Source organism: Electrona antarctica (assembly GCF_951216825.1).
Source record: "Electrona antarctica genome assembly, chromosome: 4".
NCBI lineage: Eukaryota > Metazoa > Chordata > Actinopteri > Myctophiformes > Myctophidae > Electrona > Electrona antarctica.
The window spans coordinates 38,833,222-38,849,767 of record NC_136809.1 but is presented as its reverse complement, the minus strand read 5'-3'; the positions used below and the strand labels follow the sequence as shown (position 1 = coordinate 38,849,767).

At 42.9% G+C, this 16,546-nt stretch overlaps 1 protein-coding gene across 1 annotated transcript; it reads right to left on the bottom strand.

Moving 5' to 3' along the window:
* Positions 1-3,965: 3,965 nt before the first annotated feature.
* Positions 3,966-14,648, bottom strand: LOC306922416 (monocyte to macrophage differentiation factor 2-like; the record flags this gene model as incomplete). The annotated part of the gene is made up of 7 exons (XM_079500006.1): positions 14,532-14,648; positions 7,662-7,743; positions 7,340-7,500; positions 6,100-6,174; positions 5,381-5,482; positions 5,196-5,265; positions 3,966-4,169 (listed from the first exon to the last, which is right to left on the bottom strand). The coding sequence occupies exons 1-7, from the start codon at positions 14,543-14,545 to the stop codon at positions 3,966-3,968; spliced, it is 708 nt and encodes a 235-aa protein (XP_079356132.1). The 5' UTR covers positions 14,546-14,648.
* Between the last annotated feature and the right edge of the window lie 1,898 nt (positions 14,649-16,546).

Here is a 16,546-nt window from a genome sequence, read left to right as displayed (position 1 = left end):
TCAGAAAGAAACACCGTCCTAAAACAGAATATTAAATTAGGCATTTCAAAGGCTTTGTAACTTTGTATTTAAGAGCTTCGTTGGCATTTCAACGCTGACGTTGAAATGACGTTGCCCACCCAAACAGGCTTGTCTGCTAGAAGAATGTGCCTTTAACGTGGGTCAATACCTTTTAGTAAGCTCTGAACTCATCCAAATCCTGAGAGATAGATTGAAAAGGAGAGATAAAAAGGGTTGACTTTTTTCTTTTTTCAAACACAAGAGATGGTTCTGGAAGAATTTCTGTATAGCTTGCAAACCGTGTACGCTCTAGGGCACTAGTTAGAACTGCACAAGAACTTTCACAGTATATCCTCAGGTAATAGCGATATACCAGTGCTTCTCAAATGCTAACCCTAACCCTTTTTTATAACCTCTTTTCCATCAAAAGAACTTTGGTTCAAGAACTGTCTCTGTTCTAGATCCTTGGAATCTTGGTGCCTTCGCGGAACCAGCCGTGAGCGGGCTTGCGTTTCCACCAAAAAAAAAGCACCATTGTAATTAGCAGGACAACGAGTCCCCAGTTGCCCCATGATCGATTCCAGGCCTGGCCAGCAATGTGTTCAATATAACCGATTTAACAGGGGAAATTCAATCGTCAGATTTGTCAATGGCAGGTCACAGTTTCACCTTTCCTTTCTTAAAAAAAGGAAAGGTGGGAACTTGGTTCCCAGTTCAAGGCAAGAGAAAACAAGTATTTTTTTTGGTTCCAGTTCCGAACCAACTTTTAGGGATCCGAACCAATCTATTTTCAGTGGTACCACTCCGAACTGGTTAAAAATTAGGCGTGAAAAAGGAACTGAGCCGGTTCAACCCCAGTGGAAGAGGAGCCTCAGTGCGTACAAAATGGAACCAAATGGACCTGTAAAGGTGGTTGCACACTGGACGCGTTTTTCGGAAAACCGATGGAGAAACGCCGCTAGAAATCCGAAAAACACGCTCAGGGTGTGTGGAGACCTTAAGGGTCCATTTGTACACTCTCAGTTCCAGACCTGCTAAGGGTCCATTTGTACACTCTCAGTTCCAGACCTGCTAAGGGTCCATTTGGAACTGCCCTCAAGGAACCCTGAGGGTCCCTGGACTGCATTTACTTTGTTACAAACCCTCAGCTTTGTGTCATCATGTCTGGCACAAACCTTTTATCTCCTTATATCATCTTTTTTGTTTTCTTCATAAATGTATCCCCTGTTTTATACTTTGTTGCATGGCAATGTCATGATGCAAAGTGCGAGAAACTAGTCTAATCTACAATCTCACAGTGCATGAGCTTTTTACATCTGCTATTTGTTTAGCAAATTACTGAAAAATCGTTCCTATAATGCAATTGCCCAAAATAGAGATGCAGAGGTGACTGTGGGTTAAATAAATATTCAACCAATTAAAAGTATTAACAAGAGCTTATGACTAAATAATAACTCCATTGGATCCATTGGAACATTCCATACATCGAACGAACCTCAGCTCTATCAAAAACATATTGTCATATAGCACTGCACACATTTCAAATGACTTTCTTTCTTTCTTACACGTTTTATATTATATAGTATAATATATTGGCGTATGTGTATTGTGTTCAAGGTACATGCATTAACGTGTAAACATAGACTCAGTCGATTTGAGGCTTTGGATCGATGGGAGATTTCACACACAAACATGCACGCACGTATACATGTACACATACACGTGCACTCGTACCGCCAGACGCACACGCACACACACGCCTGAGATGTTATAATATTGGGCCCGATTGTTCGACAATACTATATAGCTTCAGTTTCCTTTCAAGTGTGAACCATAGCGTTCAGTTCTGTGCTATGCATTCTGGCAGTTTAAACCTGTATTCTGGCAGTGTTGAGTGAGTTCAGTCACAAACGCACAATACTTTGACCTCTTAAATAACTATCATTCAATTCAGATGGAGAGGATGGGAGAGTCCACTACGATGGATCGATAAGATCGGAATATTAGTAGACTTGCTTGAGAAGAATAAAAAATATACTTTAAAGATAAATATATCTTCTATGATACTAACAATGATGACATTCATGGCAGATCTAGTAGGCTTAGTAGACCAACGACAGTAGTAAAGTTCATTATTCGGTAGCTATAAGCTTAATAATAATCACAACTGGTATGGATCTTGTTAAAAGCGGAAGCACTAGGGGTGGTTCCTCAAGACTTGTGCCTGTATCTGTACTCTATCGTAGGACAGCGTTCCAGGCCGGAAATAGTAAATCTACAGGCCCCTTTTTCCACCAAAACAACTTTGGTTCTAGAAATGATTCCGTTCTAGATTCTTGGAACCTTTCACGGAACCGGCCGCGAACCGACGGCTTGACCAGCTTACACCAGTTTTAAGCAGAACCATTGTTAGATTTAGAGAGCCCTTCTAGGCCTGGCCAGCATTGTGTTGCGTAAGACCGGTCGAAGTGTCCATTTCAATCGTCAATGGCAGTTACAGTTTCACGTTTCTTTTCCTTTTTAACCCATTTAGACTTGAGGCCGATTCAAAAAAACGCCTTCTAAATCCTGAACACATATGTTGCTAATTGCTATACTGTACATAGCAACAACAGCCCAAAAATGGGTTCCCGTCTTGAAAGCTAAAAACTCAAAATATGGGTTGATTTTTCACTTGCTTTTGCCATTGTTTATATCGCACCTGTATATTCCACCCTGTAGTGTAGAAGAGTGACACACACCCACTTTGATTCCCAGTTCAGGGCAAGAAAAAAAAGGTTTTTGTTCTGAAACAACTGGACTGGTTCAACATTAGGAACCCGTTGAACCCAGTTGAAAAGGGGCCAATGTGTTGCATCATCACGATGCATGCATGTATGCTTGTAGATCTACTATTTTTGGCATGGGACACCGGCAAATGACAAAAGTATAGTATAGTAAACCATAATAATACCATCTATAACTAAAGGCAACTGAAATATGGCTAATCTATATGACTACACGACTTATATGACGGTTCCCTTATAGAATCAGAACTAAATAACACCCGATATAAATAATGATAACACACAAAATAATACACCTATAAATAAATAAATATTATAACACATACAGTACTTATGAGTAGTTATAAACGTCTACTGCCAGCAAACCTTTAACGTACGCTACTTTAAAGGCGTACAATGCCATCAACTATAGGAGCTCTGTTGTGTGGGTCAAACGACTTGAACTGAAAGACAGGATGAATAGATTAGGCCTACAATCTTATTTAGGTATATTGTAGGGGTGTCAAATACAGACCCAAACCGGTGTATTGAACTGAACAGCCCCATGCCGAACCGAATCGTCCTGTACCAAATGGCCTACTTTTTTATGCAGAACTCAAATACAAAGTATTACACCAACCTATAAAGAGGGTGCAACATACCTATTAACAACAGAGGAGCGCTTGGTTTTCTTGGTTTTCCTCAACGTCCATAATAGTGAACAGTGAAATAGCCTCTACAGTGCTTTTTTAACCCACTTTGAATGGAATGTGCAGTGAAAACGTTCATATATTTTTTTTTCTCAAATTCCCCATGTATATAGGGTTAAAGTGGTTAAACAGGTGTTGATGCTATTAACTAATTTAGCTAGGGGTCCCAGGGGACCCCCTTAAGAACCCCTAGGGGTTTACCCTACTTTGAGAACCACTGCCCTAGAACCGTGACACCAAAATATTGAACCGAACCGAATTTTGTGAACCCCTGCCCCCATAACACACACACACACACACACACACACACACACACACACACACACACACACACACACACACACACACACACACACACACACACACACACACACACACACACACACACACACACACACACACACACACACACACACAGCCTATATATAAATCCTTCACTTTGTCATCTTTCACTTCCCCATGCACAGGAAACGCCACATCCTGCTAGCCGTCATCTGGACGTCTGCACCCGACTGGCCGGTGGCACATAGAGGTACTTCCAGATGGCGTAGTAGTGGACGGCCGCTCCCATGGCGACGAACAGGTGCCAGATGGCATGGGCGAAGGGCACGAGGCCGTCGCTCTTGAAGAAGATCATCCCCAGGCAGTAGAACACTCCTCCTGCCAGAAGCTCGTACAGCCCCGCCTGGTCCGGCTGCATAGGAAGGAAGGGACACACAACATCTGGTTAATGGGCTCTATGCCCACACGCCATTTTGGAAAGAATTTGGGCCCCTTGTAGGTAGCCGCCTTTTTAGGAGACCGGTAGCAAGTTGGAGTCTATTAATTCCAATGGAATGAACGTGAACGTGAACATGAACACAGCTTCTGAACGAGTCTTTACCCCATGGTCACTGAACTAAATATTGGACCCGATCGTCACAAGCCACACAAAATTCTGAACATTTTGACACTAAAATGGCTTTATTCAGAGAAACAAATCAGGAGAAAATCTACGGTTTTATTGAACTTTCTCAACACACTCGGGGGATCTAGTGCCAGTAAACATCAGACGTTCGCGAGATCTGCCGTCAGACCGCGCCAACATGGGAGGCCTCTAGTGGCTCAAATTGGGATGGAGTATCTTTCCAAATCTTTGACAGCGAGCCGGTGGGCAGGGGTCAGGCTTCCAGAACACAGGTGTTCTGCAGAGTATGAAAGTATCTGTCCTGTCAGATGTTAGTTTGGTTTGGGGAGCCCCCTGGTGGAGAATGCAGCTACATTTATTGTGGAAGGATTATACCAGTGAAAGATTATTTCATAACCCTTTTTTCCCCATAAATGAACTTGATCATACTACAGCGTCAACAAAAGCATCAAAAGTAGCATATCTGCAAGCCTCTTCGAGCTTGTAGATCTGCTACTTTTGCTATTTCTGAATTAGAATCCTGAAAAGTACCAGTTTTGGACAGATTTCCACCCGAATAAAAAAATAACGTTACACAGTTAGGTCTTTAAGGCCCAAACCACACCAGCTGCAACTCCTTGCAACTACTCGCAACTCCTTGCAACAAAACAAACCACACCAATGCAACTCCTTGCAACTGCCATTGGGAATAATGGTTGCAAGGAGTTGCATATAGCGACCCTCTGGTGTGGTTAGGGCTTAAGAAGGATCTTTACTGTACATATAGTGGTGGTTTATACTTATTGTATATGTATTGAGGTGTTGGACCCTCACCATGGAGAGGATGACCAACGCAGGGAAGAAGCCCATCACCGTGTAGCAGATCAACTCCATGAGCTTATACCTGCAGGAGAGACAGACACGTTAGAGAGGACGGACAGACAGACAGACAGACAGACAGACAGACAGACAGACAGACAGACAGACAGACAGACAGACAGACAGACAGACAGACAAACCTCTCGTGAAAGAAGAAGACGTAAGTCGTTCCTACGGAGGCCATGACCCACACCAGCCAGCGCATGTGAGACGCCCAGGGCCCCAACTCTCTGAGGTTAAGCCTACGCACGCACGCACGCACGCACGCACGCACGCACGCACGCACGCACGCACGCACGCACGCACGCACGCACGCACGCACGCACGCACGCACGCACGCACGCACGCACGCACGCACGCACGCACGCACGCACACACACACACACACACACACACACACACACACACACCACTGTTTCAGGCTAGAGACACATACATAGATAGCTTCATTAATCTTTTCCACTACAAGAACTGAACCGTGCGGTGCCATCGAACATAGCCAATCAGTGTTTGTAAATCACAGGGCCCTGAGTGCAGATGCTGATTGGCTCTTCCACTTTTTTGGTTTCTGCAAAAAGCCCACCCAGTGCTTGGGGCCAAACCGGTCTGCAGAAGACACATGATATTGTGAATTCACACAACCGGGATGGTTTACCAGGCTACAGAAACGTATGGACCCATGGGAGATTCCCCCCCCCCCCCCCCCCTCCCACGTGCACACACACACACACACACACACACACACACACACGCGCACGCACACACACACACACACACACACACACACACACACACACACACACACACACACACACACACACACACACACACACACACACAGAGGCCGGTGTGTGTTTACCATGGTGCGTAGGAGGCCGCTATGAAGAAGTAGATGACCATCCTGTCACACATGTGGAAGCAGTGCTCCACAGACCTGGAAGACACAACATCTCAAGGTTTTTGCATTTGTTTCCTTGGGTTCCGTTTTGTTTGTTATGTCTGCCACTATCTGAACTGCCTCATTTTATTGAGATTGTGTTTTAAACCTTTCACGTTATGTACAAATTTCGCAGTTTTTGCACATTATGTGTATATCAAACTTGCTCCCATCTATATACACCGCCATATTATTATTATTATTATTATTATTATTATTTATTTATTTTCTTTATTTTCTTTCTCGTTCCATCTTTCTTGAAACTGTACCTTATATCTTTAAATAAGTAAATGTGATTCTGGGAGCAAACTCAAACATGAATATGATTATTTTGATAGCGCTTCGGTAGCGATATTGCATTTTCTAACCAATATCATGACTGGTCGTGCATCCCTAATCTTTGTGTACGTGTTGCGGCTGTTGCCACAAGTGGCCTGAAAATCTATGGCATGACAAAGAGCAAAGCCAAACAAATGGCTAAATATTGCTCTCTTTCAGCTGTCAGGCAGTATGGCTGTGTGGAGGAGAAGGTGCTACAGTATTATGTACATGAACTGTCTAACCCTGTCATATTTGTTCCCCTTAACCCATTTAGCGCTATAATTTATTGAAAAATTAGGACCTAATTCACGCCAGCATTTTTTAAATTTGAGCTCTTATTTTGAAAAGCCACAGTTCCAGACTTCCGGTCCCGTTCAACTGTTGTTTACATGATTGATCAATGCTGTGCACTGCAGAGCTCTACATCGTCAGCTCTGTGCCGTCAAAGAAATGCTGTTTTGACCAAAATGCGATCTGGGACATGGAATAGGAGATACAGGCGATTGAAAGAAACGGATAGATTATTATGGCGACGACGATCTAAGATGAACGATCCAGTGCTCTGCTAACAATATTGCTAGCTAACTGGCTAACATTAGGGGCATTATGGTTCGGACGATCTAATGCACTATTAAAGCGCAATTGACAAAGGTCTTCGGCAATGGCGTTAAGCGTCAGTATCAAAAATAGGCTTCAATTGAGTGTGAAAATGTGTGTATTTGTGTGTGTGTGTGTGTATTTGTGTGTGTGTGTGTGTGTGTGTGTGTGTGTGTGTGTGTGTGTGTGTGTGTGTGTGTGTGTGTGTGTGTGTGTGTGTGTGTGCACGTGCGCGTGTGTGTACCGTAGGTGACTCTTCTTCCAGGCCACAGTGTGGAACACGGTGGAGATGATGAACAGTGAGCTAAGCCCCGCCCCATACACCCACGCCGACGCGCGTTCCCATTGGTCTTCGGACAGGAAGTGCAGCAGCGAGCTGCCCAACAGGCTGGGGATGATCCATAACTGTACCGGGTTACAAGCAAGACAAATTACACTGTCAACGCTGCACATTCATTATTATGATGAGTGCATGCATATGTGTGTGTGTGTGTGTGTGTGTGTGTGTGTGTGTGTGTGTGTGTGTGTGTGTGTGTGTGTGTGTGTGTGTGTGTGTGTGTGATTACCGCGTGTGTGGCACAGTTGGCAGCGTGCTCATAGTCAGTGGGCTGGTATCTCTTATTGGAAGGAACACGATTGTTCATAAATCTGCAATGATCAGATAAACATTGAATTAGTTCAGAAAAACACTGCATTAGTGCAGAACAAAAAACACTGCATTAGTTGTGTTTATAAGCTCACAAGCTTGTAGATTCTTTTTGACATTTTCTTTGTAACCTTTTTTTATAAATAGATTTGAAAAAAATGAAAATACAAACATTATGAAAAGCCCCAAAAAGGGGCAAAAAAAGACAAAAACAATGTGTTGTAGAGCAAGGGGCGACATGGAGACAGTACGAACACAAACAAACAAGAACAAAACAAGGGAGAACAAAACAAGAGAATAAAACAAAGTGTTTGGTCTAGCATAAGCGTAGGTGTAATGGGGAGTTATTTTATGGGTCCATGTGGGAGGTATAGGATCAGGAAGTCAAGATGGTGGGAGGAGAAACAAAAAACAAACAAAAGAAACGTATTTACATAATCTATATCGTCTCTGTCGGGTGGAAACCTTATGTGTCCTAAACCGCTACGGTTCAGGATTCAAATTCAACAGCATCAAAAGTAGCAGATCCACGAGCTCAAAAGAAGTGTCGCTTCGCGCCGCGTTTCGAGCTCACGGATCTGCTACTTCTGATGCTTTTGCGTGACGCTGTAGTTATGATGAAGTAGGGCGATAATTTACGGGGAAAACACAAAAAGTTAAAATATAGAGATAAGAGGTTTCTGCCCGACAGCAACGATATAACACATTCATACAGTATATGTTTACCCAGGTTTTCAGTGTTTATTTCTACTCTGACTGGACAAAGTCAGGGCGGGTGCTGTTGCTGCTTACAGCCCCCCACCCACCCACCCCTCTTGCCCCTTCTCTTAGCAACGCTCCCACCAAAGCCTGATCCGCTTCAACTTGTTGCCATGACTGCTGTTGCCTGGCAACAGCTCGTAACTACGGACCGACTGAAGCAGTGACAGTTATAGGTGTGTCTTCATCTCAGACAGCCTCACACGCACATGTGCATACACACGCACGCACGCACGCACAACGTCGTCGTGTAAAACAGTGTGAGCTTATTTTCAATATTTTGAAGAGATTGATCATTTCATTGAAATATCAATATTTTGCTTTTAATAAATTGATTAGTTGGATTAACGGTTTCACCTTTAGATAAGAACACAATCCCATGAACAGCCAGATGACAGTGACGTCATAGTTGTCATGGGAACCCCGAGCGGGGGGTTGGGTGGGGGGGGGTTGTGGGAGGGTGGCTTGCGGGTGAATGTGTCTTTCCTTTTTCCCCCCCTCATTTTTCTTTTCTCCCCAAAGAGGGAAAGTCTCTTCTCTTCTTTGTGTTTTCTTTATCCATCCCCCTCACCCATCCTTTCTCCCTTGGCATTGGCAACCTCTTGTCTTTATTCTTCCACGTGATTACATTTACGCGTGTCAGGGGAATGGGAGGCTTAACAAAGACAGGAAGAATGCACGTCGTGCACACTCACACAAATACACTCACATGCACACCACACCACACGCGCACGCACGCACGCACACGCACACACACACACACACACACACTCCTGTTATTTTCCTGCTGCATCTTCCTTCCACTGCTTCCAGAGCTCGATTTCATAAGAGGCCTAGATTTTGCAACGACCGTCCCACAAACGCGTACACGTGTGATGTTCTAAGATCAGAGGCACTCTGTGAACAACATGACTCACGCTCACATTTAATATGCGTTCATGTTAATCCACTGGCCTTGTACTGTAACTGTACCGTCTTTAGTACAGGCAACCATAACTAGGGATAACTGGGCCATTTGACTTCAAATCAACATCATAATTATTTCAAACTTTTGCCTCGATCAGTTACGATTAATGTTTGTAATCTTTTTCTTCTTTCACTTTCCTTTTTCGTAGCAAAAATAGCAGATCTACAAGCTCACATTACTGTAGATCATTTTTGTGGTTAATCAGACTATAATCGATTTAGTCTATTATTAAAAAACAATTTGAATGTTTGGTGATTCGTTGCTAAGAAATATCATTTTAAAAAAGGATTTAAGAAAAAAAGGTTTCTTAATTATTCAATTAAGCTACAGTGCATGAGCAAGAGGAATTTGGTTATAGGTTTTAAACATGCGCTTTGCCCACAGCCCTGCCTAAACCAAAGGACAGAAATCAACGCCTGGGCAACAAACAGCAGGCTGCCCTATTGCCATCACAAACTATAGAGCCTGACTGATACGTAAGTTTAGCTCATACTGAACTTCTGATCAGCATCAGCAGTTATGCAGATTTATGATGTGCTCCGAATTTAATCAATTTCAATTTAAAAAATAGCACATCTACTTAGCACATTAAAGGGTTATGATGTGCTGTGATGTGCTTTTTCTGTTTTGTGTCTATGGAGTTAATATAATTCTAATAGACCCCCAAGTGTGGTTATAATATTCAAATATGTCTTCCCTGTGGAATTTTGGTTTCTTCCTGAAAGCTTTGAGTCAAAAGGCCCAACCGAAATTCACCACTTTAGTGTCATCATAACCCTAACCCCTCCACCATACAACATCATAACCCTAACCCCTCCACCATACAACAGTGACATCATAACCCTAACCCCTCCACCATACAACAGTGACATCATAACCCTACCCCTCCACCATACAACTAGTGACATCATAACCCTAACCCCTCCACCATACAACTAGTGACATCATAACCCTAACCCCTCCACCATACAACTAGTGACATCATAACCCTAACCCCTCCACCATACAACAACGGCTGTGGGTGAGGCTTTAGTGACATCATAACCCTAACCCCTCCACCATACAACAGTGACATCATAACCCTAACCCCTCCACCATACAACAGTGACATCATGACCCTAACCCCTCCACCATACAACAACGGCTGTGGGTGAGGCTTTAGTGACATCATAACCCTAACCCCTCCACCATACAACAACGGCTGTGGGTGAGGCTTAAGTTCAGGTGGGGGGTGCTAAGGTGAAAACCAGGTATACTTAATGAACTGGTGGGTGTGGCCACATAAAAAACATAGTTTTAACACTTTCTTTACAATTTTTAGAAAAACATCTTCCACCTAGTATAATCATAGTACCTGATGATCATGTTTTAGGGGGTGGGGGGAATCACGGCACTCCATCTTTAAGACCTGAGGCTGATTCTACAAATTCGTTCTAATGCCTGTAGCAGTTTTTTGAAGAAAAAACCTTTACTGCCGGGTAAAAACCTCTTGGCTCTTATGTTCATATTTTTGTGTTTTTGTCGTAAATTAACGCGGACAAACTACAAAGCATCTGTGGTCTCTAGGACGGGATCGGCATTGGACCTAAAATCGGTCAGGATTTACCAGACATACCTTGATTAATGGGGGACATTATAGACATTTTAATCGTTCTTCTCAGCAATGAAATGTACCCAGAATTCCAGTAAGCCAACAACCCTGGGTGAACTCAAAGCCACAGCTCCTCTGTTGCCACTTATTACATTAGCATGGAAGAGATAAGCTCTCATCTCCTATCCTATTTCCGTCTATAGCAGACAGTGGTTAGCAGTAGTGGAGGAAGAAGCCTACAGTACTCTTTTTTTTCTTTTTCTTTTCTTTTTTTCTAATTCAGTATAATTCACTTTCTGGATTTATCTTTGTATGAGTAAAATGTAACAACTTTAAGAGAGCCATCAGGGTCTTAGACAAGAAACTCATACCATCATTATTATAGCATTTTGGAAAAGTATCACTTTAAGCTTTGATAATGTTATGTCTTTTTAAAGTGTCTCTACATGGACTGGCTCTTCCTCCAGTGTGATTATATCCACAGGATAAATACACTGGACGGCCAACTCAGGTTGAAATGCAGGTCTGCTACTTTTGCTGCTTTTGTGTGACGCTGTAATGATCAAGTAGGGTGCGTTGATTTACGAAAAAACATAAAAGGTTTTCTGCTCGACAGCAACGAAATTCAGTTCTGGAAACACACAGCCCATTCTAAAAGCAGTGAAAGAATAAGGTACAGCAGGAAGAGATTAAAATGAACAAAGCTCACGAATCCTTTTGGTTGGTGTACTCTCTCTCCCTCTCTTTCTCTCACACGTGTGCACATCACATCACGACCCGTTGCGAGGAGGATGTACGCAGACGACTGAATCTAAATTAAGTATCAGACTGACATCCATTCTGTGCTATTAATAAAGCCTGACCCAGCCAGCAACATACTACACAAACGAGCCAGTCTGTCCCCAATAAGACTTTCCCTTACCCCCCTCTGTGTGTATAGTGTGCCAAGCCCAGCAGGCTTGGCCGTGTTATTAATGATTGCATCAAGCTGGCTGATAATTAGCAGGCCATCCTGGGGCCAGAGGGCTACACACACTAACAGGACAGGAGGCTCTGTGCCGCCTGTCTGTGGAGCACCGAGTGGAGACCTGCTGGCGAACAGCTTTTGTCCCCTGTCCACAGTACACACACACACACTCACTATGGGCTGGGCTGGGCTGGGCTGAGCTGCAACAGTTAAATCGAACAAAGCGATTGAATTGATTACAAAAATAAATAAAATAAATAAAGTATTTGATGAAAGGATGACTTCACCCACTGTAATGTTGGAAGTGGAACGCCAGCCATCCTATAGTTTGCATAGTTTCAATGTACAGAACAGATGATATTGTTTGATAGTATACCGTTTACTTTAGACTGATAATAGGTTCTTGGTTTATCTATGATCCTAGATTATTATCTGTATGCATTTGATGTATTACCTTGTGTTGTCCTTGCTTATTGTAAGTCGCTCAGGATTTAGGATTAAGAGCGTCAGCTAATGCCTAAATTGTAAAATGTAGTGCCTGTTCTATGCTGATGTTGAAGTGATGTACTTTGTAAATCTCTGCCTGCGTCTGGTTTATTCTGGCATGAACTGGTGTGTGTGACAGTGTGTGTGTGTGTGTGTGTGTGTGTGTACCTGGCTATATATGTAATAAATGTGGGTGAACAAACTGATTTAACTGGAGAATCTCCAGAAGAACTCTGTGTGTGTGTGTGTGTGTGTGTGTGTGTGTGTGTGTGTGTGTGTGTGTGTGTGTGTGTGTGTGACTGTGTGTGACTGTGTGTGCAGGCGGGGGGGGGGGGGGGGGGGGGGGGGGGGGGGGGTTCATCAGTGAGAGAAAATCAAAACTAGTTCTCTAACAGGAAAAAAAAAAAAATGTACTACATGAGAGGAAAATATGTAAAATGCACTCTAAAGACCACCCTGTTGTGTGTCTCATCAACACTGGCCTGTAATCTATCATGATATGGAAGTCATTAACATAATCAGCCCAGCCTGTCCTGCTCACGCACAACGCCCTACACAATAATGTAGAAAACAGTACACAAGTGTCCACAACCAGGATGTCATTAGCTTTCACATAATTTAAAAATTAATATTTCCTTCACCTCTTTTTTTGCAGATTAATCTAATTTTAGATCAAACATCATAGACACTTGTTTTTCATTCTGTAATGTCATACAAACATGTCATTAGCACATTACGAACATTTTTAAAAAATGTCTTCTTTTAAAAGTAGCACAAATAGTCTATCTACAAGCTCGCATCGCTGTAGATCGTATTAGGTATTTTTTAAATCAGGCTTATAGTATCTTTTGTATTTTAATGAAATGATGCCTCTGTTGTATTCATAAAGATAATAATCCCAACCCTCCCCCTGCACAAACACAACACCCACATAAATGTAGAAAGTGTGCACACGACAAAATAATGCTTATTGATGTTTTGACAATGCCCCATGGCAGTATCAGTAGTTAGGATTTCCACACTGAAGTGCTACTGTAGGCTATTATTAACCCAATTTGTCAAGAAGACGAAATATTTGGTGGCTAAAGCTGTCATCAAAACTGAGTTATTCTGTGTTAAACTGTGTTATTACATTCACACATCTTCACACATTACAATCCTGTGGCAAATGTATCCATCCGTTACTCAGAAAGCCTACAAATGGAACCAAAATGACTGTCAACTGACTGACTGACTGACTGACTGACTGACTGACTGTCAACTGACTGACTGACTGACTGACTGACTCTCGAGAGTCCAACCCATGAAGACCTGAGGCCGATTCTCCAAATGCCTTCTGAATCAGTAGTTCGTCACGATCCGATCACGTGATCGGAAATCAGGGCCGATCACGTCATTTTCAAATGATGGACACGGACCCCCACATCTGAAAATGTTATGTGCCTCAGACCCCCCCCCCCCCCCCCCCCCCCCCCCCCCCCCCAGCACTGAAGATTTGTGTTAAAACAAAATCAACACTTTCAAGATAAAAATGCAGATGTAGGCTACAAGTTTGCAGCGCGCAGTGAGCTTGTAGATCTGCTATTTTTGATCACCACTGCAAAAAAATAGTTAACTTTGTCTGTCTGTCCCATCATGGAAGATCAGCCACATCTCACACACAACAAGGCAACACCCATGGTAAAGCTAACAGGTTGGAGAAGAGATGGACGGATGACCAGAACAAGATGTGAAGAAGAGGCTTTAAAATGATGAAGGGGGGAGGAGACGCGCTATTAATGTGTCCAAGAATCTTACACAGAGAAGGGGCCACACTGTAGGCTAATAACATGCATATATACATGATGTAGCCTAGATTACAGCAAGGATATAATTATGTTGGCTGATTTAAATAGGCCTGTTACCATGGCCACCATCATTTACATCATCAGTACCACAGTCATCCTCCTCAGCATTATTTTATTATCACTAAAATAAACAGGGGGGGGGGGGAAACAGTCTAGACTTAAAACCCACCTACCTTACAAGATTCATTTAAAGTGGATTATAAATAATAAGCAACAGTTGACAGTCAGCAGAGATCGAAACAGCGCGCCCTCAAGTCTCTCTCCGAACCGTGGATGGATGGCTGGATGTGGGAGAAATTCAGTTCACGCTTTCTTCAGCAAGAACACAACACGCTACCACCACCACGACCACCGCGACAACGAGCTGCACGACGGCGACACGCTATAGGAGAAAGACCACCGAAGAGAGGACATGCATCAGCGCCGGGGATGAGGACCTGCTCGTCTTCTCATCTTCATCAGCATCACATCATCATCGTTGAGCAGCAGTGACTGTCTGTGCCAGGCGACGGACGGACGGGACGGACGGACGCATCACGGACAGACGAGCCAGCTGCTGAACTATACAGACACTTCTCTCCTCACACTCGGGTCTGCCATGCCTGGTTATTGTAAGCGATTTGGGCTTGTTTTTTGTTTTCCGTTTGCTTGATTGAATAGGCTACTTTGTTAGTCAGACTGCATAGGTAAAGGTATACCGGTAGTCAGATATTAAGGATAACACAGAACCGTCCTAATCACTTCTTTAAAGTTGCTTTATAGGCTATTTTTGCATTGGATCAAGACTATATTGTTATTATGTATTACTGTAGGCCTATAGATGTCTGACTTTTGCTTTCATACAAAAGCCAAAGTCAGACTCTATAAAATGCATCTATGACTATGATGAATGAATGATTTGCTGTTTCTAAGTGTATGGTTGCTTATTGTGGGCCTGCAGTCCTGAATGTCGCTCAAAACATTTTCATGTTAAGGTCAAGGAGGATCCCCCCAAATTAATATTTGTCTGCAGCCCCCCATGCCCCATCTGATTTAAATCATATTTTGTGCCAGGTTTGTGTTGTTAAAATGTTTCAAAAATGTATCAGTTAAAGTTTTAAACCCTTTTATTATTAATAATTAAATAGCAGATTAAAATAGCCGATGCATATAGATTAAAGTGGATCGTTTTAGCCTCTTAGGCTTGTTTTCATAGTTGACCTACTTTGCTTGTTTCCACAGACCTGGCAACCTCGCCTCCACTCCGGATCATGCTCCGGATGGGCTGTGTGAGCGACTGGGCGTTGTGGGAAAGAGGCTCTTTTCGTCGTACGGCGGTGTCGCCCCTTTCACGAGCTCACGACGTTGTTTTTAGGAGCTTTCAGACCTACACAAATAATAATGAATATCTATTGCTAAGGCTGGGAGGAATAGGGTATTTGAGTTTAAAGACTGCAACTGCACGATGTTTAGTTTTCTACAATAATGGGCCACAAAAACGCAGATATTCTATTATTAGGTGTTGTACCGCTAGATGGCGGTGTAGTCACGTAGATTTGGGAGGCTGTCCTTCTTGACGTTAACGGATTCAATACCACAAAGGGTTTATAATAAGTTACATTTCTAATAACTAGACTAGGTCAGGCTGAGGTCAGCTAAGTATAAAGCACTTCAGTACGCTCTGAAAACAATCATGAACATTTTGTCCATGCCCTTCGGACTTCAGTTAAACTAAATTATAATTTTTACTCCTTTGGTCTAACAGATGTCAGCATTGACTGCCCAGCTGTGGAAACCAGCCAGGCCTGAGGAACCATGATAGAGCAAGCGTTCCCAAAATTTCCGGCTGTGATCCCCAAAACAATCATATTTGACCTGGGGACCCCCACACCCTGACAAGCACTTGAAATTGTAGGGATTACATTATAGCTCACAATGCCTTGCAGCAAGCTTGTATTGGTAAGTATTTTCACAATTTTCCCCTTTCTCATCATGTAATATTTGACAATTTGGTATTAAAAAGGTCTTAAGTCACTAAATTGTAACTGTAGAAATGTGCAGATATAACCCTGTATACATTTAATACTGTATGTTGGTTTGTTTACTGTTGAGTGAGAAAGCAATGTGGGGGAACCACTGAAATAGGGCCCCGTCACCCGAGGCATAATGTCTGCATGGGAAAACTAACTTTGATATTACTGCTTAAATC